This window comes from Chlorocebus sabaeus, chromosome 14 (assembly GCF_047675955.1).
Source record: "Chlorocebus sabaeus isolate Y175 chromosome 14, mChlSab1.0.hap1, whole genome shotgun sequence".
NCBI classification, from domain to species: Eukaryota; Metazoa; Chordata; class Mammalia; order Primates; family Cercopithecidae; genus Chlorocebus; species Chlorocebus sabaeus.
In genome coordinates, this window is record NC_132917.1 from 54,776,472 (window position 1) to 54,803,517 (window position 27,046).

The window sequence follows — 27,046 nt, forward strand, 5'->3', positions numbered from 1 at the left end:
CTAGCATTTTACAATATAAAGCACGTTTGGGTGAAAACTACCTTCTTTGGCTGACAAATGCAACATGGGGCAATTTTTAGTTTTTGTAACAGGCTTGTTCTCACATACTGTAAATTACTCTACAAATCTGAGCTGCTGTATCATTATTAGAAGTTATTCAGTGCCTTCGGTGATTATTAAATTAGTAAAAATGAAGGCTAAACAGTTCATGCTCTACACTGGTGACGTGAGGTAGGAGAAGGCATAAGTGTCAAGGGAGAGAGAACTCCGCATACCACCTGCCAGCTGAATAACACACTCAGTAATTCACTCAATAAACAGTGAATACAAAGTCCACACTCCCGGAAGTTCGATGGACATGCAGTTTTAAAATACGTGTGCCATGTGTCACTGATAAAGCAGTGACACCTAAAACTGTAATTTTAGTTTCAATATGATTGTATTTCAAAGATGTGGATGAATTCCTTCTGCTTTTTGTTCTCCATAGTTCCACTCCTCAATGGCCAAACTGCCCTTTTCCTAAAATTAATTTTGCTAGCAGACATATATGTGTATACTCAATATAAGTAATTAATGTGCTTTAGAAGAGTGGTAAAATGCCCATTAAAGTAGCAAAAATAAATAACAACAGCTAAATGTTTACCACATTATTGGGAATCCAATATATTCATACTCTTGGCAGCGCTGAAAATTGACTCAATCCTAGCGAACAATCTGGCAATGTATGATAAAGCTGTAATTCAAAATGACAAGTGTGAAGACTGTATTTTATGCACATTTCAGTGTATCAGGATAAAAGAAAAAACTGAACTCAAAACACCATCTATCACTGATTGCAAATGAGAATGTGCATATGTATATTAGCATATAAACAAAGTGGCCAGAAATTTAGAGTCATATAAATAGAATTTAATCATTAGGTTATTTCCTCCATAGAGTTGATTAATTTTCTATTTTTTAAAATCAAAATAATTAGCTCATGTTATTTAAATACCTTTGGAGGAAGAGATTAGCAGATCAAAGATATTAATTATGAGTTGAGTTAATAGCAATAAGGTGGTCCCCTGTAATGTGGTCTCTGCATTTCAGATAGCTAACATTTCTTCTGGGCTCTTTAGTATTATAGAAGAAAGAACAAGAAGTTAAGTGAGCTTAGAAACCTTTTTCCCGTAAGACAGCCCTTCAGATCAGTGCCTGGGTAGAGAAATGAGATACTCTGGAGGAGGTGAGGAGCCCGATTCTGTAACTGCTTCTGATTCCCATCTTGGGCAAATAAATTCCCAAACATGAAATATTTGTGCATAAGAAGGGTATTTCAGTATTTTAACAATACAGTCTCCATTCCCCAGGTAACAATCACTGGGAAAGAGCCCATTTTTCAGCAAGTGTGTTGCTTGTGATTATGGAAATTCACCTTTTTGTCTTATAGGTTAAGGAGTATGTCAATATGTAAATGGTAGAAAGGAATCTGATAGCTTTAGAAAGTGCTAATACTAAGGACTATTGTGGAAAAACTTTCGCTGATACGTGATTCATTACCATGAATGGTTACATACAGATGAACTGTAGTCATTGACTGGAGGTTGGGGTAGGGGAGTGGGGACCTGTGGTGACTCCTGAAAGTGTGAGCTGAGGCCTGTTTGGTTTAATTTCTATCGATAGCAGTCTGTTACAATAATATAGTTTGAGTCTTAAACCCCTGCACCACTTTACAGGCCGAGAATGGAGATCCTGAAGTTTGGTGATGTGGCCTGGGTAAAAGTCAGCAGTGGCCGATCCAAAGGCAGAACCCAGGTCCATTACGAGAGCCACCAGGCCTGGGTTTGACAGCAGGCGGGAGGCATGCCAAGAGTTCTCCTCGGTGTCAGGCCTCCTCCGGCCCCTTCCCTTTGCTGGTGCTAGTGTGTATACTTGGCAAGAGTGTCATGCCTGGGTATGCAGGCTCACTTTCTGCTCCCTGTGCCCTCCAGTAAGCATGTCCATCTGTCCCTCCCACCCTCCACTGTAACTGTGGAGTAGACATGGTGGTGCATAGAGGCCCTCACGTGGAACAGCCCCAAGTGAAGAGAGATCCCGTTCTAAAACAGCCGAGAAACACACACTTACCTGAAGTATGAGCAAGGGCAACTAACGCTACCTTCTTTTGGAAACTGATAGAAAAGTGAGTAGCTCAAGTAGAAATGTTGAAAGAGGAGACTACGTAGACCTCCTTGTTTAACCATGTAAACAGGGCACTGACGTGACACTTATCAGTGATAATTTAGCTAGTGCTCCATCTGTGTGCCTCAGTACCCCTGTCACTGCCCATCTCTTAGGAGTTAGCTCATTTAGGGGGTTTTGTGGGCACCTACTGATAGTGTGCTTGTCTCTTACTAGAGAATAAATTGTCCTGGATATATAAAGCAGGCAAACAGTGCGAAAATTAGACAACTGAGGATTTAGATTGTTCTTGCCACTTTTCGAAAGCAAACAAAAGACATTTTTAATCAAAAACATTTCTTGGGACAGAATTTGTAACTGGGCTACAAGGACAAGAAGGAATGAATTTGTATTATCTCAGTTGAGAACCTCTTTTAACTCAGTATTTATTACTGTCCAGGGGAAGGGGAACCATTTTTGTTTTGTGCTTGCCGTGAGGGAAGTGCTTCCGCATGAGTAGAAAACCAGATTAGAAATAGAAAAGGTCAACCACATAAATATTTTCTAGCTTAAATATCAACCATATAATTTTTTTAAACCTTCATAGAATAATACTGATTTCCATAAGAGCACATCTGAGACTTGATTTCATTGTGTTCAATAGAAAAACCTATGCATTTTTTATGAGCCCTGAATAGAGTGACCAACTCATAATTGTCTGAATAAAACTTTTTCTAATTCACCCTTTACTGTTGACATTAAATGCCTTCCTATTATTTCTGGACTATGTCACAAACATCCATAATTAATGCATGCTATAACTGGAAAGATGTGAAAGGACATTACCTAAGACTCTAAAAACATGGCTAAAAATAAAAAACTTCAACTAACTGGCCAGAGAGTAGATTTCCAAAGCTAAGACCAAGCCTTACAGGGAAAGTGAGAACTGGGAAAGAGTAAAAATGTAGCCAATTTTATTTCCAAACTGTGTAGTATATACACAGAAATAGCCCACGTCGGCAGAACTCAGGGAAGTCAGTATCCCAAAGAAGAGGTATGGTTGTTGAGGTGCCTCTGGGTTTGCACTGCTGCTTCCATTGCTACCACAATCAGAATACCTTTTTTGGTTTAGAAAGGTGTTGCAACAGTGAGGATAAGCTGAGAGGGTCTTGCAGAAATTCTCCTAAAATAAAAGCTCACCTCCTACAATCCCAAAATCAGCTTACCCTTAGGCCTTCTTCAGATGACATAAAAATTTATTATTTTAAATGTATTTGTGCTTGCATTCCAAGAAGAACATATAACTACACAGATTTCAAAAGAAAACGTGAAATATAGTCAGTGAATGCAACAAGACATTGAATGTTTGTGCAGTGTTTTTGAAATGAATAATTTTTTAAAAATTTGTTTATAATTAACATGTAATTGCAAATGTTTACAGGGTATAATGTGACATTTCAGTATGTATTTATATTGTGTAATGATCAAATCAGAATAGCTGTCACATCCATCACCTCAAACATTTATCATTTCTTTGTGGTGATAACATTCAAGATCTTCTTTTCTAGCTATTTTGAAATATACAACACAGTATTAGCTATAGTCACCTTAATATGTAATGTAACACCAGAACTTACTCTTCCTAACTGTAACTTTGTACTCACTCTTTAATCATCATCCAAAAACAAAATTTTTTTTTTGAGACAAATTCTCACTGTGCCACCCAGGCTGAAGTGCAGTGGCACGATCATGGCTCACCGCAGCCTGAACCTCCTGAGCTCAATCAATCCTCCCACATCAGCCTCCCTAGTAGCTGGGACTACAGATACACACCACCACACTTAGCTAATCTTTTCTGTATATTTTGTAGAGACTGGGTTTTGTCATGTTGCCCAGGCTGATCACCAACTCCTGGGCTCAAGGGATTCACCTGCCTCAGCCTCCCAAAGTGTTGGGATTACAGCACCTGGCCAAAATCTTTATAGCTATATAACATAGTATGTTCCACTTCAATTTATACCATCCATAGGCATATTCTATCTTTATCTTCCTCCTCATCATCAATGTCACCAGTATCATCAACATTCATTGAAAGCTTGATTAGTGTGAGGCTTACAAAGGAAGTGTGATAAGATTATTTTAAGCCTTAAAAGAGGTTATGATCTTCAAGAGAGAAAACACCAATAAAATCAAATACAGAGGCATGCCAACATAAAAACAACCAGGCCATAGCAAGAGTTGTGGGAAAAGTAATGTTGGTAATGAATAGGAAGTCATTACTAGTTCCTTCTCCTAAATGCATACAGAGGGACCTTGCCCAATTTAAAGCCTGGTAACCTTTAAGCATAAGGGGGTATCATTAGTTGTGATTTGAAAGACGTAATTTATAATAATCACCTGGTGGTGATTTAGCCCTTAAGGAAAGTGTTAATGTCTTCATCTAATACTACAGCCTAGTAGCTTGAAAAGGTCATGTAACTTTCAAATCCTTGCCTCATACTTAATAGTGATGGAGGGTTGGAGAGGATTTGGTTTGTTAAACCAGACTTTTTCTTTCTCTGACTTTCCTTCCTCCAGAAAAGGAGGAGGAGACTACCATTTCCAGTTGGTTGGAGAAGGGTCTCTTGCACAAGCAAGGGCCCTCGAAGCATGGGCATTGGTTAGCATTTGAGATGGGGTTGCCAGATTGAGCCAACAAAATTATAGGAAGCTCAATTAAATTAGAGTTTCAGGTAAATAATTTTTGTCATAAGTATATTCCATGCAAAATAAGGATAAATATGTAATATACATATAAATATTGCATGGTACATACTTGTACTAAGAAATTAGTTACTGCTTACCTGAAATGCCAGTTTAACAGGGTTTTCTATATTTTACCTGGCAACCCTAATTTGGGGTCTACTGCAGGTCTGCCTTTGAAAATACCAGTTGAGACCTCTGAATGGACTGGCAGACCTGGGAGAGGCAATTTATCACAGACCTGTGTTGCTTTACCCTCATAGCTGGCCCTTGGTAGTCAGAGAAGAGCCCTGATATACTGACGCAGGATGAGCTTGATCACTCGTCTCCTAGCAACCGCACAGCTAGTGGAAGGGAGACTGCTGACCCAGAGATGCTTCTGTGTTGAATCTAGCCTTGCAAGGAGGCAGCAAAGGAAAGGCTTATTGACTATACCTCTTCTTTTGTCTTGAAAGGAAAAAGCAAATTAACTGTTTTTATTTGAAATTTAATTGTGCATTCAGTATATTTTTACAACAATTTTTGGGAAAATAACCTAAATGTCCAAATTATAGTAATCATGGATAATTATTGTTCTCTTAGAGAAATAAATTGTCCTGGAAATGTAAAGCAGACAAGTGATGTGAAAACTGACAATAAGCAGTTATGCATAGGGATTTACAGTAATCTATTCTTGCCAGTTTTCTAAACAATTACAAGTAATATTTAATATTAAAGGAAAATGTTCATGATATAATAGATGAAGAAAGACTAGATAACCTGTTTAGTATGATTCTGGTATTGTTTTTTCTAAGCACATTTATGTAAAGACTAGTAGGATATATATCAAATGTAAGCCTTAAAGTTTGGGAGATTTAAAATTTTTCTGTATCCATATTTTCTAAATTTCCTATAACAAGCACACTATATTTGAGATAGGGAACATAAAATTTTTTAATTGTAAAATCATCTTTTGAAAGAATTTTTTAAGTTAAATTTAGTTTCTGTAATGTTCCTAACTTGGAGAGTTAACCCAGTTTTTAGAGCTGAAAATGGTCTCAGGGTCACAAAGCCAAGTGGCACCTCAAGTAAATGTCATGAGATTTGTTTGTCACAAAATAGACAAAAGTTTTTGTAGCTTACCTGAGAGTCTCCCTCTAGCTCTGTGTCTGAGGATGTCAGGTGGGCAATTTACTTCGGCAGCCCATTATGCATTAGGAAGCTTGGCTGTCTCTAGTCATGCATTTCATTGAGTGAGGTCCATTTAGTACATGATACCTCTAATGTATTAAAATATAATAATTGTACATGTTTATAGAGTATAGTGTGATGTTTCAGTACATGTATACATTGTGTAATCAAGTCAGGGCAGCTATCACATCCGTCACCTCCAACAGTTATCAATTCTTAAGATCAATTACTTATTCCTCTTTATAGTATATGAAATGTTTTTTTCATGGAAGAAATTTTGACATTTGTGTTGTTTTCATACAGCTGATGGAAAATGTCTGGTGTCGGTTGGTTTAGACGATTTTCACAGTATTGTATTTTGGGACTGGAAAAAGGGAGAAAAGATAGCCACAACAAGGTAAGAAGCTGCCGGGATCTTATGGTATCCTGCTGATAATCATGGTTTAGTAAAGGTCAATAGTTTCCATTTTCTGGTAAGATTTCATCTTCAAACTCAGGTGAAACTCACGTAGAAAGCTTAGCACCTAAGTGAAAAAGTACTGCAGTGTTTCATGGTGGCAAACCTGACTTAGAGCAGGTAATGTTTGTTGCAGTGAATCAGAAAATTCTGAAATCCTCTGCAGAGAGTTGTTCACTGCTTCATTTTGAGTGGTCTGTGTAATCTGTATCAAAGCATTTCAGCAATACAAAAGGAGCTTTTCTTTTCTCAGGCTGGTGCCTTGCCCCTTGTTTTTCCTCTGTCCTAGCATCTGGTGAAAGATTGTCAATGTCATCAGAGTCAGAAGCACCGTTTGTCATGAGGCTGCAGCATGCTGGAAAGGAGGCCCCACTGAGTGCATCTGCCACTTGCTTTCAAAGCAGGCAAATTGTTTCCCTAATCTCCTGTCTTATAAATAGATTTTTTGAGACCGACTGCTGTTTATAGACCACCTGTCCTCCCTTACCCCAGCCTTCCTGCCTGCTGATTCAGCGCTGAGTCTGAACATGACTTTCCATTTCTACTTGCATTGAGCTCAGCTGTTTGCCCAACTCTGATCAGGGTTCAAAATAGTTGGCAGCCAAGGCCCAGCAATACAATTTGTTGCCCAGGCGTGTTGTCAGTGTACCTCCCCATTCTTCCCTGCATTAATGATGTCCTTTCTATCCTGCAATATAAAATCATTTTGAAGTTAATAGCCTTGAACCCCAATATTCACTTTTTAAATTAATATTTTCCTCTACAATATTAAAAAGGAAAAAAGTTTTGTGGGAATTTAATGAACGAAGCTTTATAAATTGCTAGACACCCGGAGGAGCAGCAGATGGAGGCTTGAGGACTCCAGCTGACCATCTTAGGAGAAAAAGAGAAGCTTTTCTGATGACTGCTATTGAGATTGAATTCTTGGCAACAAATGGCAGCTCATAAATCTGCCTGCCCAAGTGGTTTTCCTTTTGGTCTTTCTTTCTAGTATTCCTCACTGTCATTCTACTCCCTTCTAGTACTCAGAGTCAGCTTCTCATCAGAACTCTGTTTCCCCGCTAGACTAAAATACAGAATTTAATATTTCTGATAATATACCACCTGCCTCTACAGATAATTTCAGGGAAAGCACATGTCTGGATTTCAAAAGCAACAGAAATGCAATTTTCCTGCTAGAAAACGCTCTGCAGCTGTGGGTGGCTCACCAGTTTTATGACAGAAACATTAATAGAAGTGGAAGAAAGAAATATTTCTTAATATTAAAATAGTATATATTTTATATACTTGGTGGATAGTGTTACTGCTTCTATGTAACACGATTTATATTTGGAATCACTTCTAAGCCTTATGACACATTCCCAAAACAAGACACCTGCAGAATTACCCAGGAGAACATTTTGGATTGACATTAACCAGTGCTATTTCCAAGGAGGACTATCAAGGATTAAAGTTCTTCGGAAGAATAGTAGATTTTGCATTAATAAGTAAATAAAAGTTATGTAAATATCTATTTGCATAATATTAACAATGATACATATTTACATAAATACACGAGAAATTTAGACAAATAAATAAAACATATTTGTGGCCTTAGAGTGCTTAAGTAGATAGAAACTTTTAAAGACAGGAGGCCATGCACCGTGGCTCACAGCTGTAATCCCAGCACTTTGTGAGGCTGAGACGGGCGGATCTCCTAAGGTCAGGAGTTCGAGACTAGCCTGGCCAAAATGGTGAAACCCTGTCTCTACTGCAAATATAAAAATTAGCCAGGTACGGTGGCGGGCGCCTGTAATCTCAGCTACTCGGGAGTCTGAGGTGGGAAAATCACCTGAACCCAGGAGGCAGAGGTTGCAGTGAGCCACGATTGCGCCACTACTCTCCAACAGGGCGAGACTCCATCTCAAAAAAAAAAGAAAAAAAATTTAAACGGACATGATAGAAGTGACAAACAAGTAATCAACTGAATGATACCTTGATTCCAGGGTCATCTAAGCTCCCAAGAGGGCCTAATTCACAGAAAAACTGATTCAGTCCTACCCCTCATTTTTCACTTCTGTGTCTCAATCACTACCAGCCTCATTTATAGAGCAAGGCTGAGCAAGAAACCTGCTTCTGGCTGACTGTGCTGTTTTAGCAAGGGTGATTGTTCTGTACCACTCGTCGCCCAGGAGGTGAGATTTCTCCACAGAGGAGGAGCATGTTTGGTAGCTGTGGTGGCATCGTCAGTTGTGCTGCTGGTGGCCATGGTGACATGTGCCAGCTGTACACCCGGGCACTCAGAAATTGCTCCTCCCCCAATTGGTGAGAAGATTTTAAATGAACCTGCTCTTTAGCAGCTCACAGAAACTAGAGAAATTCAGAATTGGACCATAGAGATCTTATTTACAAGATACCCTAGATTTTATTTACAAGATCTCTGTGAGACTGGATCCAATCTATTTAAACAATTTCCCCGCATGCATCTTTGCTATTTTTTATGAGTGATTTAGGTTACCTCCATTACAAATGAATTTTTCAGTCTTTTTTTTTTCCCCCTAAAGATCATTCCAATTTTAGGCTAGTATACAAGTAGCCCATTTAAGAACCAAGGCTGATCTCCTATAGGAGTAATTACAGGGCCTAACATCACTGTCAATCAGGGCAGAATAATGTGACGATTAATCAGGTACATCTGTGCTCCTTTAGTTGGACTTGTGTTGCTCTGGTAATGTGACTGGGGAACAATGACTAATTACAGACACATTTCATCTCAGAGTTTGAACAGCAGGGATCTTGGACAAAAAAGAATTATCAATAAGAACACTTCCAAGGCCAGTCTGAAAGTTTTGCTGCTAGAAAGCTGAGGGACACACTGTAGGCCTGCATATGGCAGGCGTATTGAACTTCCAAGTAATCGCTTCTGTATTAGCTTCGCCACTTCATCTATTTTAGGTCCCTACCTTTACATGCACTTAATGACTATGATAGAGTCTCCTGTATACCATATGGGCCCCTTTCTTTTTCACTTTCTTTTTTAAAATAACACTTATTCTTTCCTCTGTTTTGTAAAAATTATATATGATCATTATAGAAAAATTAGCAGAGAAAAGCACTTTAAAAAAGGAAAATCATCTATAATCCCACTACCCAGATGTAGCCATGGTGAACATTTTAGCGTATATCTTTTAGTATGTATTTTTCTAGTATTCGTATTCATTTTTATTTACATGCGGGGTATTGAGCATATGCTCTGTAACTGGCTCTTTTCACTAATACATCGTCTCACTGTGTTTTAATTTGTTTCCTGTTTTATTCTATATTCTATATTTTGAGCCAATTTAAATTTTTTTTGGAGATAGAGTATATGTATCAAACACTCATCAGTCTTCCTGTTAAAGGCTACTGCCACAGAAAGGGAGAACCAAATTACACCCAGGACTGAGCCTCTGTGCAAACAGAGGAGTTCTGAATGGACAATATGGAAACCAAGTCACCCAGTGTGCAGTTGCCCTTGGCCTCTGGAAGAGGCTCCTTCCTTTGTGCTTGCTGATGGGGTTTATGTGGCCCCATGCGGTGAATCCCTTGTGATGGGACATGAGGAATTGTCCAGTGTTAGGACAGCAGCACAGTGTGTAAGTTCTTATTCTCACCATCTAAGGTCTGACAAACCCTTTGCATTTTGTTTTGTTTATACATACACAAATGCATGTGCGTGCACACACACACCTGTACTTACAGGCAACTTCCCTACAAGTATAACACATGTGTAAAAGAAAAATGAGAGGTATGCAATGTGTTCTTTATTTAGATACTGACATTAGCTAAACATGTACATGCCATCCTTAGCCACTTTAGCTATAACAGAAATAACATCGGTGTTTTTATGACATAGAGTAGGACAACAAAAACTCTCACCCAAACTCAAAGTGCTTTTTCTGTTTTCCCACTCAACAACAGTCAACACAGAAGACTTCTGTGACCAAACTTGTGGGGATTTCTCCCCACCAACAAGCAAACAATTCTGTGACAGACACTAGCTGAGTATTTTCTAGTTCCGTTCTATTCTGACTCTGTCTGCCTGGAGGTAGCCTCAGATCCCACAGGTTGAGGGCTCAGTTTCTGAGGCTGTGCCCCTCATCCCACCTTGAGTTTCATTAATTGGCTGGAGTCGCTCAGAGAACTCAGACGTACTTACTTCATTTGCCACGTTATTACAGAGGATGTTACAAAGGTTATGGATGGAAAGCTATATAGGGCAAGGCACATGGGAAGGGGCACAGAGAGCTTCCATGGCCTCCCTGGGTGCACCTTCCTCCAGGGATCTCCTTGTGTTCAGCTATCTAGAAGTTCTCCAAACCCTGTCCTTTGGGGTTTTTAATGGAGGCTTCATTACATAGGCATGGTTGATATACTCACTGGCAATGGGTGAGCAACTTAACCTTTGATCCCTCTCCCTTCGCTGAAGGTCAGGAATGGGGCTGCAAGTCCCAACCCTCTACTACTGCTTTGGTCTTTCTGGTGACCAGCTCCCATCCTGAAGCTACCTCTGGGCTGGCAGCCATCGAGTCAATCATGAGCATACAAGAAGACCTCACTGGAGATCCTAAGGATTGTAGGAGTTGTATGCCAGGAAATGGAGGGGGAGAATTGAAGACCCCATACGTATTTTGTAATATCACAATGGCACTAAGAAATTAGATGGAAACTAAAAAGTTCTCACAAAAAAAGGTTTTTGTAAATGTTTGACATTGTATAGATACAAGGAAACAATCTTTTATCTCTAGGAAATATAATTTGCTATATCTGTTCTTTATTTTCATTTTGGTTTTCTCTAGTCTCTCTAAAGTGTATATGAATGATTTTGAATTTAGGGGGATTTTCCTCCAATCAAGAAATCACTGGGCTGGGCATGGTGGCTCACGCCTATAATCCCAGCACTTTGGGAGGCCGAGGCAGGTGGATCACTTGAGGTCAGGAGTTCCAGATCAGCCTGGTCAACATGGCAAAACCCCATCTCTACTAAAAATACAAAAAATTAGCTGGGCATGGTGGCGTGCACCTGTAGTCCCAGCTACTTGGGAGGCTGAGGCATGAGACTCATCTGAGCCTGGGAGTTGGAGGTTGCAGTGATCCCAGGTTACACCACTGCACTCCAGCCTGAGTGACAGAGTGAGAATCTGTCTCAAAAAAAGAGAGAAAAAAAAAAAAAACCTAGTGCGGTGACTCACACCTGTAATTCCAGCACTTTAGGGAGGTTTAGGTGGGTGGATCACCTGAGGTCAGGAGTTTGAGACCAGCCTGAACAACATGATGAAACCCCATCTTTACTAAAAATACAAAAAATTAGCCAGGCATGGTTGCATATGCCTGTAATCTCACCTACTCAGGAGACTGAGACAGGAGAATCACTTGAACCTGGGAGGCAGAGGTTGTAGTGAGCCAAGATTGTGACACTGCATTCCAGCCTGGGCAACAAGAGCAAAACTCCGTCTCAAAAAAAAAAAAAAAAAAAAAAAAAAAAAAAAAAAAATTTTTTTGGATGCTTAATGTTTTTATGGTTATCTGGTTGATTTCTTCTCTTAAACTGTAAGAGGTTAAACACATTTCACCTTTAGACCTTTTTCTCCCCTAATTGTTAACGGTATGTCCAGTGATGTATCCTGGCTCTAATGTCCATGTTCACTTTTGATTTTCAAAGAGTCAGAGCCCCAGAATTCCATCTCTTCCTTGCCTCTCATCATAGGGTCCACATTCATGTAGCCATAATGGATCATGAGACATTCTATTCTTTTTATTGTGGAAAATTTCAAAGTTACGCCAAAGTAGAGGGAATAGCATAATGAACCCTCTGTACCCGTCACCCAGTTGCAACAATGATCAGCATCCTACACGTTGCACAGATCTTTCCTTCTCTCTTTTTTTTTTTTTTTTAACTTTTTTTTTGTTTGTTTTTTCTTGTTTGTTTTTTCTTGAGATGGAGTCTTGCTCTGTCACCCAGGCTGGAGTGCAGTGTTGCGACCTCAGCCCACTGCAACCTCCTCCTCCTGGGTTCAAGCAATTATCCTATCTCAGCCTCCTTAGTAGCTAGGATTACAGGTGCCTGCCGCCACTCCCGGCTAATTTTTTGTATTTTTAGTAGAGAACAGGGTTTCACCATGTTGGCCAGGCTGGTCTCGAACTCCTGACCTCAGCTGATCCGCCCACCTCAGCCTCTCAAAGTGCTGGGATTACAGGCATGTGCCACCACGCCTGGCCTCTTTTTTTAATCTATTATTCAGCTTCATCTTTTACCTTTAGATATGGTGGGAATGGAAAATGGTGCAGCAACTTGGAAAACATTAGTGCCTCAAAATGTGAAACACACATTCTCCACATTCTGGCCAACACTTGTTATTGTCTGTCGTTTTTATTATAGGCACCTCGTGAGTGTGAAGTGCTATCTCATTATGGTTTTCCCAATAGCTAATGATGTTGAGCATGTTTTCATGTGCTGACTGGGTATATTTTCTCTGTAGAATGTCTGTTTAAAGATACCACCCAATTTTAATAGAGTTATTTGTCTTTTTATTACTGAGTTTTAAGAGTTTTAATATATTTTGAATATAGGTCCCTTATCAGATATGTGATTTGCAAATAATTTCACCCATGTTCAAGTTTTTAGGCAAGAATACTTTATAGGTACTTCCTGTCACATCAGAAAAGATAAAATCGATGGTATACCAGAGAGTAGAGAGGCAGTAGGAATGGTCCTTCTCAGGTGCAAGCAATAGGGGTATATTATCTATAGAGAATTTGAAAATAACTAAAAGCCATACTGCTTTTTATTATTCCCATTAGCTGGCAATTCTAAACAATGTTAGTGATGGAATTCCTTCCCTCCAGGATGGACCACTTCCCCAGCACCACCTTGGTGTACGCCACTGCCCAAAAGGTCTAGTTGTTCTGCTGTCAGTCATACTCAGCTCAATTGGTGGATTCTGGAGTACTGACCTGATCCTTTCGTTACACAGCTCCCCATCAACACATTTTCTAATGGTTGTAGCATCCGCTGACAACCTTGGGCTAAATTGATTACTTAATTTGGGTTAAAAGTGGTAATTTTCTAATTTTATTCATTCTTCATATTAGCTAGAATTATTTTATAAACAAGAATTTTCCCTCGTGAACCATTTGGTTTCTCTGAAATATAATTCTCACAGGAAGTGTTTCTTTAAATGTTAGGGTTATTTTATTTTTGTCTATAACTTGCTGATTTTTTTTTCCCAGTTTGTCATTCATCCTTTGAGTTTGCTATGGTGTTTATCATCAAGCAAAAGGTTTCTATTTTTATGTGGTTATATTTATTAATCTTTTATTGCTTCAAGATTTTCATATTTAGAAAACTATTGCCCATTCTCACATTAAAAAGAAATCACCTATTCTAATGTTCTATGGCTTCATCTTTTATATTTAGGTCTCTAAATAGTTTATAATCTATTCTAGTATCTGAGGAACAGGTCCAACTTTGTTTTTTCCTTATGGCTGCCAAGGTGTTCCAAACACTATTTTTTCCCTTTTTAAATAGATTTTATATTTTAGAGTGGTTTTAGGTTGACAGCAAAATTGAGCAGAAAGTACAGAGAGTTCCCATTACCTCCTACCTCCTCATATGCACAGCCTCCCTTACTATCACCATCCTGCACTAGAGTGGTACATTTGTTACAATTCATGAACCTACCTTGACACATTATCACCCGAAGTCCATAGTTTATATTAGCGTTCACTCTGTTTTGTACATTCTATGAGTTTTGACAAATGTATATTGACACATGATCTGTCATGGTACTGTTACCAAGCTAGCAATGGGCTTGCTGCCCAAAAAGCATAGACGCCAATACTATGCCACCAGCTTTTGTGAAAAGAAAGAGTTTATTGCAGTTTGACGGCAAGGAGACGGGAGGCAATGCTCAAATCTCTCTCTCGAGCTGGGGGCTGGGGCAGGATTCATAGCAGCGGGTAATGAGGCGTGATCTGATTGGATCTTACAATGCAGTGTTGCCGGGAGACATGATAGGACTGGATCATGCCATGAGGTGTGTAGTTCTTAATTTGGTCCCTGTTCCTTGGTCCAGTCACTTAGGTTCCACCCATGGTTGCACGCTTGGTTCATCTGGGCATGATCAAGTTATATAACTTGCAACCTGGGTTCCATGATAACTGAAAAACAACTCACCATTGTATTATGTAAAGTTGAACCAGACTGGGCTGATTCTGCAGTTACCACAGTATATTCAGAAGAGTTTCACTGCCCTAAAAGTTCTTTGTGTTCTGCCTATTTATCCCTTCATCTCTCCCTCCCCTGTATACTGTGGCAACCACTAATTTTTTAGCATCTTTGTAGTTTTACCTTTTCCAGAATGTCATATAATTGAAACCATACAGTATATGGTCTTTTCTGATTGGCTTCTTTTACTTAATGATATATATTTACTTTTCTTCCATGTCTTTTCATGATGTGGTAGTTCATTTCTTTTTAACACTGAATAATATCAATTGTCTGGATGTACCACAGTTTGTTTACCCATTCACCTGCTAAAGGACATCTATGTTGCTGCCAAGTTTTGACAATTATGAATAAAGCTGCTATAAATATCCATGTGCAGGTTTCTGTGTGGACATAAGTTTTCAGCTCATTTAGGCAAATATCAACGAATATAATTGCTGGTTATATGGTAATAATATGCTTAGTTTTGTAAGAAATTGCCAAACTGTCTTTCAAAATAGCTGTATCATTTTGCATTCCAACCAGCAATTAACAAGAGTTCTTATCACTCCACAGACTAGCCAGCATTTGGCGTCAAACACCATTTATTTTAAAAGTTCATCTTTCCTGCTATTGATATAAGACCTTGTCTTTGTTATACACTACATTTTTATATTCATTATATGTGTCTGTTTCAAGATTTTCTGTTTTGTCATTTGTCAGTCAACTCATACACAGGTTCTATACTGTTTTAATTACAGAGCCTTTATAGATTGTTTTAATATCTAGGAGAGCTACTCTTTGCACTCTGCTTTTCTGTTTCCATTTTCCTGGTCATTCCTGCTGGATTATTCTTCCATGAGAACTTTAAAATCAAGGTGTCTAACTCCGGATTAAACACACACACACACACCCCGTGGTCTTTTTATTGGAACTAAGTTGAATTTATAAACTAAGGGATAACTGCTATCTTTAGGATTGAGTTTTCTTTTCCAAGAACATGGAATATGATTCTATTTTTTAAAGTCTGCCTTTTTAATCTTACAAATCAGGTCTTTTTTCTCTCTTCATTTTTATATGTTGTATGTATCTTGTTGAGTTTATGCCTTGTTATTTTTATTGTTTATAAATAGAGTCCTCTACTCCATCATATTTTTCAACCAGTCATTGTATATGCAAAGGTTATTGATTTGGTACTGAATTTTATATAATGCAGCTTTACTAAAATGTCTTATTTGTAGTCATTTTAAAATTACTTCCCTTTGAATTTTTTAGATATGTATAATTTGCAAATATGATTAGTTTTAGCTCTTCCATTCCAACTCTTGTGCCTTTTAAAATCTTGTCTAACTGCATTAGTTCATGTGTTCAATATGATGTTAAATGGTAGTGGTAATTATCCTGACTCTATTGGGAATGCCATTAAGTAAGAATCTTTTGAGTGTGCACACACAAATATGATGAATAAGCTATGTCAGCATGTTCTGTCTTTAAAGAAGGGATAATGACACATAGCGTGTCCGGAGAGCCGGCCTATATATAGTTACCTTGAATAAATCTGGATTTCTCAATGATGAAGCACAGGGAAATATAAATGTCTAAAGGACAAGTCTGAAGCATCCTTTAATTTCTACTGTATTGGGTGTTGAGTGTTTTATTTTTTAAATCATGGATGAGTGTTAGATTTTTGTCAAATACCTTTTCAGCATCTGAAAATGATAATATGACTTTTCTCTTTACATCTATTAATATGATCAATCGTATTACTTGATTCCTTAATATTGAGCCACCCTTGTGTTTGGTCCTAATGTATTATTTTTAATATGCTTTCAGATTCTATTTGCTAATATTTATGATGTTTGTATCTATATTAATAAGATAGATTGGTCAGTCATGTTCTTTTTGTTAATTACTTTTTTTTACATTATTAAAATTATGTCCTAATATATCAAAGACCATCAAATAGTCCCTCTCATGCTGTGAGATGCCAAGTCTACAGCCCAGGTCTGCAATTGGCCTTTACATTTATATTTGTCCTTCTGCCCCTTGAGTTATAAACCTACATCTCTGAATGTACGGCATCCCAAAGTGCCTCGAATCAATAGAAGACATCCTTTCTCTTTCCATAGCTGTGGGTCCAGGGCTTCAACTTCTAAATGATATGTTTCCAGCTGAAAACCCATTTAACCCAGAGCAATGCTTTCCGCAGCAAGAGTGGTTCATGTGAAGCTTTTCGTTAATACTATCTCTTTCCTCCTGCACAAGAGGAGAAAAAAAGGAGTCAATACTATCTCTTTCCTTCTGCATATCCCCAGAATTACTTACAACCCCACAGTGGTGGCATTAATTTTATCTTATGGAGACATTATGACATGTTTTAAATGTTTCATTACTTTGTTTAATGTATAAGTAAATAAACTTTGGCAGCAATATTAGGGTAAGAAGAAAGGGCTCAAACATGCAAAGAAAAGTGAAAGCTTTTTTTTTTTTTTTAATGTAAATGCCTGTGTGGATTTTAAACCATTTTCTAATTTAGTGGTCCTGTTAGATGTGCTTAAAATTAGACCAAATGCATGCTTTTAATAAAACTGTTGCTTCCATTCAAACTAGAATTTTATTTCCTATTTGTCTCTTACAGAGGACATAAAGATAAGATATTTGTGGTAAAGTGTAACCCACACCATGTTGACAAACTGGTTACAGTTGGGATAAAGCACATCAAGTTCTGGCAACAAGCAGGTACCGTCCTTTGGGTTTATCATTTATGTGACTGAGAGCTTGACCCTAGCTGGAAAGAAAAACAAAACGAAACTACTGCTACTACCTGGTTTGTCTCTGCAATCTAAAGTAAAAATGCGCCTAAAAAATTCACTCCCAAACTCACTAAGAACGCTTTGAAGCTTAGAACACTCTATATGATGCTATGCATATTCATCAATACCTAGAAAGCTTTGGAAAATGTTCTGCTGTGAAAATAATCATTTTTATATTTAGTCGTCTGTTCTGAAAGCAGTAATTATGTTAGACTACTGCACAGGAAATAAAATGATCATTTTGGTTTAGTGAATAAAATTGTATCTATTTGGAGGGTTCCTTTATTTATCTATTACTGAATTTAAACCTGAATTAAACCCTGAGTCTGCCCACAAATAGGTGGGCCAATAAATATTGGTGGATTTAATGTTGATAATAATGATAAATAAATAAGCATGAGAAAACATAAAGGATACCTTACTCTTCTCACTAATAAGTCAGACTTAATACAATTGAATCTGAATTCTTCGTATCAGCTTTGGTACCAAGCCCAATTTTATTATGCAGAAACTGTGAATAAGGTTCTGTTTCAGTGCATTTTGCTTTTAAAAGAAGGTAATGCCACCCAATATGTCTGGAAAGCCAGCCTGTGCATAACTGTCATGAATAAAACTGGGTTTCTCAGTGACAGGGAGTGTGGGGAAATGTGAATGTATAAGGGACAAATCTAATGACTTGTCCCGTATACTACATTTTCCTACAAAACGATTCATTTTTCTCACCCCAAAATTGCTGTGATAAATAAGCAGAGCACATATAACATGCTTATATTTTACATTTATAGTCAGTACTATTTTTATTGTTTTTGGTCAGCATTCATGAAGACTTTGCTTGCTCCTCCAGGCACTTAGTCACTCTTTCTCTTGGTTGACACAGAACTTGTGCTGAGCCTCAGTTAGACGCATGTCTTGGAGTGAGATGCGTATTGAGTCCTCCCTCCAGCCAGACTCTGAGTTCCTTGAATGCAGGAACCCTCTTTTCATCTTCATATCCCAGCAGTGAGCGCTGCACCTACCACATGTAGGGGTTCAGTGAACGCTGAGTTAATGAATGAATGAGAAATACTCTTAAAATATTTTTGCTTGTGATGTTCTCTGCCACTTTTAGACATCTTTACATAAATACCTAATGAGAAACACCAGATTTCTCATGGAAGTAGTCATTCTACATGCTCATAGGAAGTGCCAGATTTTTAAAATAATAACTGTTCTTGGTCCACTCTAGGTGGGGGCTTCACTTCTAAAAGAGGAACTTTTGGAAGCATTGGAAAATTGGAAACAATGATGTGTGTTTCTTATGGACGAATGGAAGATCTAGTGTTCTCAGGAGCAGCTACTGGAGATATTTTTATTTGGAAAGACATTCTACTACTGAAGACAGTGAAAGCTCATGATGGGCCTGTGTTTGCTATGTATGCATTGGATAAGGTATGGCCTGCGTTTCAGCATTCATTTTCCTCATCAGCCTTCTAAAATTATAAGGTAGTCTTAGGATGGCCCACCAAGATGATGCCTGTATCTAAAACAGGCCTTTCTGAATTAGGAAGTCGTTGTCATGAAGCTCTGTCAAGAGACAATAGGGAGGAAAGCAAAGATATTTTTATAATTTCATTTATCGTTGTTTCTTTATATGCAGCTTCTCTCCACTTTTTCCACACATTCTCTTTCTGGCCCCCACTCATAAGAGTCCCTTAAGAAGTGTCAGGATAAATGTGGACACTTAGCAGCAGAAGAGTCCTGAGAAATACTTCAGCATTGTCTTCCTCCTTGGTGACACAACGGGCAGAGACCTAAAAGTACCAGGTGGTTACATTATTGTTCCAGACATCGATTTGCTATGACAGAAATTTCCATCCATAACCAGCTTGCTCCTGTGTAGAAAGGCTCAGCTTTCACAAGAGTGTTAGAGTGAAGACTGTTCACTGGCCATATTTCCACTCAAGCTCATCATGATTGCCCTGGTCTGTTTACCTGCCTTGTAGTGTCCCTTTACAAAGATTACACTTACCTTCTGTCTTAGTCTGTTTTTGCTGCTGTAACAGAATTTCTGAGACTAGGTGCTTTATAATGAACAGAAGTTTATTGGCTCACAGTTCTGGAGGCTGGGAAGTCCAAGATTAAGGGGCTGCAACAGGGAAGGGCCTTCTTGCTGTGTTACCCAATGGCTGAAGGGCCAATAAGAGTGGGAGGGGCCAAAATCACCCTTCTGTAATGAACCCACTCCTACAATAACGGCATTAACCCATTCATGAGGGCAGACCCCTCATGGTCTAGTCACCTCTGAAAGTTCCTGCATCTTAATACTGTTACAGAGGCAGTTAAATTTCAACATGAGTTTTGGAGGTGACTAACATTTAAACCATAGCACCTTCAGTGTTTTAAAACACTTTATTCAATCAACTTGCCAGCAAATATCAACTTCTTTTCAGTTACTTCCAGTTTGCTGGTGGTACCACTTCATCTGTGCCCTCTGACCTCCAGTTTAAGCCACCTACTACTCCTCACCCAAGCCTCAATTTTCATTTACCTGTCCTTAGGCAAATGTGTTGATTCTACTACAAAAGTAGGTTCTTGTTAGATACGCAACTACAATGGTTGTTTTAGTGGCTAAGCTGTTTTTTGTTTTTTTGTTTGTGTGTGTGTGTTTTTTTTTTACTGGCAAGTATGTTTTTGGTTAGACTGGCAAGTATTAGAAAAGATTAAAGAAGAAGAAGGAATTTCTGTAGGCCCAGAGGTAAATATGGTGTAACTTGTTTAAGCTATTGTTGTTTGGTAAATTAAGCTGCAAAATCATGAGAAAAGACAAGGATATCACAATATAATATACTGCATTTAAATTTAATTTGGGGATTGAATTTTCCTGGGTACAAATTCTATATAAGAATAAGGATATTTAATGTTACACACTTCAAAATGTTATTTCTTTGTAAACTTCATAAAAATGCATTAAATTAAAAGTTGCTGAGGAAGCAATGAATTACTCAGCTTTTTTCTTAAAAAAAAAAAAACCCTCTAAGAACAGTTGGCATATATAATAAATTACCAGAAAGGAAAACTAGTACAGCCAAAAAATTATAAGCTTAGAACAGGAATAAAGATCACTGTTCAGTAAAAAATATCCAGTATGTTAAGCTTTTTACTTTCCAGGTTTTTGTAAAAATTAATCTGGATTTTAATTATGGTAATTGTGTCTATTGAATGAAATAGGATAGTTTCATTGTATGAAGTACCTAAGTTACTCTTAGTAAATAGTGATGTTTTCTTCTGGGCATGATTTTATCTTTAAATGTCTAACAATAATTTTAAACTGTGATGTTAACTTCAATCCATTTGGTCAGAGTATGTGAGATACCAGAAACTCTGCTAGGTTTTGAGGTTGGTTCCATTCTGTAGGAACCACATTCTGGTTGGGAGACTGGGCACAGGCACAGCCATGCTTGATCAGTGGGCCAGCTGTCAACCAGTGTTCTGAAGAGAGTGCAATGGATACATGATGAGAAAGTGCTTAATCTTGCTAGGGGAGTGTGGGAGAAATGCTCCCAGAAAATAGTATTCAAACATGGTTATCATCAGAGTTTTCCATCTCATATATTTAGGAAGGTAACATCCACAAAGCTGCCTTACTCAACGGGGGAATCCTTCTGGGGCCAAGTGGGTAATTGGTCATTTTGATGTGTATATAACACCTCCCACGTGTGCCTTCACAGGGCTTTGTAACAGGTGGAAAGGACGGCATCGTGGAGCTCTGGGATGATATGTTTGAAAGATGCTTGAAGACTTATGCCATTAAAAGATCAGCATTGTCAACTAGCTCAAAAGGTACCACTCCCAAACATGTAATAGAAATCTTTGTGTTCATAGGGATGGAGAAGATGGTACTAACGTTTTTAGAAAACTATTAGCCAATCAATTCTCTCCCTCTTCCATGTTTTGAACTCTCTTCTCCTGGTAGAAATGTCAAGGCTGACTGCCTAGTACCTTGTTCTTTGGAGCTATACAAATTGAATTTATACTGAGAAGCAGTGTTTTTGTTATTTTATTAAATATACCATCCCCTTCCCAGGCTTGCTTTTGGAGGATAACCCTTCAATTCGTGCCATCACGTTGGGACATGGACATATCCTGGTGGGAACAAAAAATGGAGAGATTCTGGAAATCGATAAGAGCGGCCCAATGACACTACTTGTTCAGGTACTGTTTGTACCTATTCTAAACTGCAGCTCACATCAGGGCTTGGACTAGGGTGAGGCAAAGTTGATGCTTAGGTTCCAAAACTTAAGGAGGCACTCACTCTCAGGGTTGCACAAGAGTTGAACTAGTTACCTATTGCTGTGTAACAAATTGCCACAAACTTAGCAGCTTAAAACAACACACGTTTATTGTCTCACAGTGTCTGTGGATCAAGAATCTGAGCACAGCTTAACTGGATCCTCTGCTTAGTGTTTTATAAGGTTGCAATAAAGACCAGGATTATGGTCTCATCTGAGGCTAAACTGGGGAAGATTCTTCCAAGCTCACTCATGCTGTTGGCAGAATTTAATTGCTCATAAGTGTAGGACTAAGGGCTTTTCTTTTTTCTTTCTTGCTGGCTGTTGGCTAGAGGCCACTCTCAACTCCTAGAGGCTGCACACAGTTCCTTGCCACATAGGGTTTCCCAACATTGCTGCTTTCTCAAAGCCAAAAACAGAGGAAAAAAATAGACACTACACTCTTACGTTACATAATTATGTAATCACATATGTGGAATCACGAACATTCAATCACCTTTGCCATATTCTGTTGGCTAGAAACAAGCCACAGGTCATACCACACTCAAAGGGAGGTGATTATACAAGAATGTGAAAACCAGGAGGAGTATGAGGGTCACCATCACTGGCCACCCTCTGGCCACCAGTTATTCATGCCCCTACCACATACAGAATTCTTTACCTCCACCCCCAAGGTCCCCAAGAGCCTTATCACGTTACAGGATCTGCTCAAAGTCCAGAATCTCATTATCTAAATTGGGTCCAGGTGTGGAAGAGGTGCCTTAGGTATAAGTCCTGTCAATCTGTCCATCCATAAAATGAACAAGACAAGTTACCTACTCCCCACATGCCAGATTCACCAGTGCCCCTTTGGAATATGGGCCTCACTGTAGTCTCAGCCTTGATCCACATAAACACATTACATCCTCCTTAATCCCTGTCTTCCCTCAAAAGTCATATTTAGGTAAAATTGAACTAAAATAATAAATGTAACAGAACCCTTTAGGAGCCAAGAAATAATAAAATCTCACCTCAGGGATGAGGATGTGGTAGAGTGTGGAGGTGCGTAGGTAGTCCTGCCCAGTATGGTGATGGATAAGACCATATTTAGTTGGAAGAGGCATAGTGGGGGGTGAAGGATGTGTGTTCAGAAGTTGGAGGGAAAAGAAAATGCCCTGATCATATGAGCAGTCAGAACTTCCAAGATTCTAGTGCAGGAGCTTCCCTTCCTTGCCCTGATCTCTGGGTGATGCCTGCAGGCTTGCTGTATTAGGAGTGAATCCCCAAATCCCACTGAGAGGGTCCCTCTGACTTAGTGTATCATGGAAACACATGTGCATATACACTATGGCTCAGGACACTGCAAGGCTTTAAAAACACATGTGCCCAAGTCCTATCCTGGGTATCCTGAATAAATCTGCGTTTTAAAAAGAAAAAATCTGTGTGAAAAACAAACCTCGAAAGCTCTGCAGCTGGTCGTGCCTGGCAGCCAGGCTGGGGAATGAGGCTGGAGATACATCCTTGAGGCATGATGTCTTTGTTCTCCAGCTGATCTTGCTTTTGTTGTTTTCTTCCAAACGAAATCTTTTTTTTCTGGCCATAACTTCTCATCTAATTTTACTGAAAAATATTTATTTACTTTTTAATCTCCAAATGTTTGAGAATGTAAATTGTTTCCATGTATGCTATATTGCTAGATATTTTGGAAGATTTACGCTCTCATATGATTTAAATAATACTGTAAGATCTAAACTTTGTTTTCTCTCTTACTGTGTTACACTTGAGGTAGTTTGGTTTAAATATGTTTTATGCTTGATAAAGGCTTTCCACTTCTTAATTCTCTACAATTCTATTCTTTCCTATGTTTCTTTCTATTGCTCTAGTAAGAAAAATAACCACAGCAATCATATATTCAGCACCTACTCTGTGTCAGGCAATACCGTTGTACTAAATTTGTCTCATCTCCACAACAGATTGGCTGTGTTAAATTGTTTTATAGATGAGGGACCTAATGCCCAGAAAATTACCCACAGTCACCTGCTGAGAACTGCAGAGCTGGGATTCCATCCAAGGTTTACCAGAGCCCTTTTTCACCTCACCAGGCTGTTCCCCACGTCTCTTAACCTGGACGCTGCAGGAAAGCCCCTGAGCTGTGGGGTGGCTGGTTGAGCTGGTGGAAGCTTCAGACCAGATGTTAGTTACCGTCTTTGCCACCTACATGTGTACCATTCTCTCCCTTTTTTTCTCAGCATCTTTTTTTCCTCTTCTGCTCTCTCATTTGCTATTTCCTCTTAGGTGGAACTCAGTATTTCAGTTCAGTCCATGTTTGTTGGGCTCTTGCCCAGGTCTGCTCTGTGCTGTGTGTATGCGCAGTGGAATAATGGCTTCTTGCCTGCCCAGGACTATCTCACAGTCCTGTTCTGAGAGACGATAGAGACACCAAGGGAAAGTGAAGGACTATGGAGGCAGTGTGAGTGAGACGATGGACTGTCCTGCTGGGAGAAGATTTTAGAACCATTGTGCCAGTTTCGGTGGCATGGCAATCCAATCACAGTTGGAATAGATGGCTTATTTTTAATAAGGTTGGGGGAGGGGAGAATGGCAGGTGATGGGTTGTGGCACTTCCCGTCATGTGTGCTTTGAAGCAGTCAGCTCGCAGTTGAACAGCTGTTTATGATCAGCTTTATGGGTGATCAGCACCAAAGCAGGATCCTAAGCCCATTTCCTTGTGCCATTCAAGGTCCTCCAGGCCTGCCTTGCTTACTGTCTGATCCTGTGTTACACGGGGATTAAAATAAACAGATTAAGGAAATATAATTTTGATATCAATATAAGGCAGTGGTTTAAAAGGATCTCTGGGTCCCACGATCCTGTTCTTAACTAAAATACACAAAGGGGCTCAGTCTGTGGAAGAGCTTCAAGCAGAGTCAGTCTGGGAAGATGTGAGGTTGACCCCTGACCTGTACCCTGACTGTGACTCTGGGGCTGGGAGGCTTCTGAAGAGAAGACTGGAAAACTGGGGATGTAGGGTGTCCTCAAATCCAATAAATTCAAAAACAATGTCTGTACCCTTCAGCCCCTCATTTTCTCATATTTGAATGTCAGCTGTATTTGGAACTTTACATCTTCTGCCAAATTTACTGTTTTGCTCAAATAGCTTCTCAGTTAGATTGGAATCATCCAATTTCTCTTTGGAAAGCCACCTGTTCCCCTTAGCATTCCAGCTACAAACACCTCTCAGATGCCTGTGTGTGGGCTTCCTTTTTGCTTTACTAAGCAAAGCCTTTTTATAATTAGCCATTAAAAAGCAAAAATTCAGTAAATAGTTAATCTGGTCTGTTTTATTGCTCTGTAGCACTAATCTTTACCCTGCGTTATTGAGTGAAAAATTATGAGAATCAAATTCATTTCCTCCCTGTTAAGTGTTCATTTTTTAAAAAATACTGCTTTATCTTAGTTATTATTCTAAGTCAGCCAAGTGTGTTTGTGATGAGATAAAGGTATATGGAATTGGTCCAGTGCTTATTAAGCACCTTTCAGTTTTGGATGTTCATTGTTAGCACATGGACAGGCCAATTTGTGAACAGATGTAGAACCTTAGCTACACCGAGGACACTTGAAATGAAAATTTAGCTTCCTTTATTTCTGCTCTGCCGAATGCTACATGTTCAAAGGACTAAAATTGCGTAAATAATGAGAATATTGCTCTTCAATTCCACTGACATGAATGGGTCAGACCTGCATCTTTTATAATTTAACTGAAGGAAATGGTTTGTGTCCTTGTGATTCAGCTGTTTTACTAGGAGGGTACATATATACTATGTTTATTTAGTATCCACAGAAAAGCAGGCGTTTCACCATTTACCTGGATGTTTCCAAATGGAAAGATGTTTGGCATCATACAAACAAAACCAATCAGCAATGAGTTCATGTTTTGCTTTTGCAAATGACTGATTTAGCATCGTGTGGGTCCAGCTCTAGTTTCAAGTTTAAATGGAAAAATTATTTCGGGTGATCATTTTGGTTCAAGGAAGCTCAAAGTGTGTTTATTCCTGTTTATACCTTTTTGTGATACTCTTGGACTGAATATTCAGCACCGGGCTAAAGAAGGGCCAGCCAGACAGCGTAAGTAGAGTTGATGTTGCCTCTTTTCCTCTCCCACAGGGGCACATGGAAGGAGAAGTGTGGGGGTTGGCAGCTCACCCTCTCCTGCCCATCTGTGCAACAGTCAGCGATGATAAAACACTTCGCATCTGGGAACTGTCCGCCCAGCACCGTATGCTGGCAGTACGGAAACTCAAAAAAGGTACGTAACACCACCTCACACATCTGTCAGAGTATTTACAAGTACCAATGTGTCAGGTTTATTCATTCATGTAATTAGTATTTACTGAGGGCCCCTGTTATATGCCCAAAAATATGCTGGGCAATGGGAATTTTATATTGGTTGCTACAGTCTTAACTAAGCACATGTAGAATTATTCAGAAGGCTAGCCTAATCCAGTTCCATTTTTCACTTCATTTTCCTTGCACTGCACAGATATTTGCCACCTGGGGGCAATATGTCCTTCTTCTTCTCATCGAGAGCTGTGGGAGTCAATTGAAACTCATCAGCTTTTAAAGAATGCTGTTTATTTTGTAACTGTCTCCAGAACTTACTTTATGACTTGAAAACAAACGTCAATTATATAGAAATGTAATACTTAAGAAATACTTAAATATGTCTTGAACACCTATATGCACTAGAACTATGAGGTGTACTGAGAGGTACAAATTCAGCAAACATTTATTAAGTAGCTTCTGTGTGGCAGGCACAGGGGATCCCATGATGAATGGTCCCATCTCTAGTGTCAGAGATAGATAGGACTTGAACAGAGTCCCAGCAACATATCCATTCAAATTTGGTAATTCGAGGAGAGTCTTTAAAATGGGACTATTTATAAAGGGATGGGGAAGGTGTGAGGAAATGACCCGGGATAGTGCAGCACTATGCAGCTAGTAATGGCGGCCTCTCTCACTAGCCCTGGTGTGAAGGGGCAGGAGGAGGGGACAACTGCTGGAACCCTGAATATGAGAGCCGCTTGAGATGGCAGCCTGAGAGGAGCCACCACTGTTAGCCAGGGGACTCTGCCAGCATGCAGTGCCTCTGCGGGAGGCAGCCAGGGAAATAAATGGCCTAGCTTCCCTATTCTTCCTCCATCTCTCTAATCTCCCACCCATGCTCCCCCTTGGCCAAACTCAACCAGAAACCAGA

General features: G+C 39.1%; 1 protein-coding gene across 9 annotated transcripts in view; it reads left to right on the forward strand.

Annotated features, from left to right (window-relative positions):
- The window catches only part of EML6 (EMAP like 6), a 255,703-nt gene that overhangs the window by 156,511 nt on the left and 72,146 nt on the right, over nucleotides 1–27,046 (forward strand). For all 9 annotated transcript variants that reach the window (XR_005243334.2, XR_012095287.1, XM_038006941.2 and 6 more), the window contains 6 exons: nucleotides 6,355–6,448; nucleotides 17,371–17,471; nucleotides 18,771–18,973; nucleotides 21,253–21,364; nucleotides 21,609–21,736; nucleotides 25,957–26,098. Coding sequence is in view for 7 of the 9 variants with exons in the window: in XM_038006941.2 (XP_037862869.1) it covers nucleotides 6,355–6,448; nucleotides 17,371–17,471; nucleotides 18,771–18,973; nucleotides 21,253–21,364; nucleotides 21,609–21,736; nucleotides 25,957–26,098 (780 nt within the window). In the remaining 2 variants the exon portion in view is untranslated. The remainder of the gene's footprint in view (nucleotides 1–6,354; nucleotides 6,449–17,370; nucleotides 17,472–18,770; nucleotides 18,974–21,252; nucleotides 21,365–21,608; nucleotides 21,737–25,956; nucleotides 26,099–27,046) is intronic.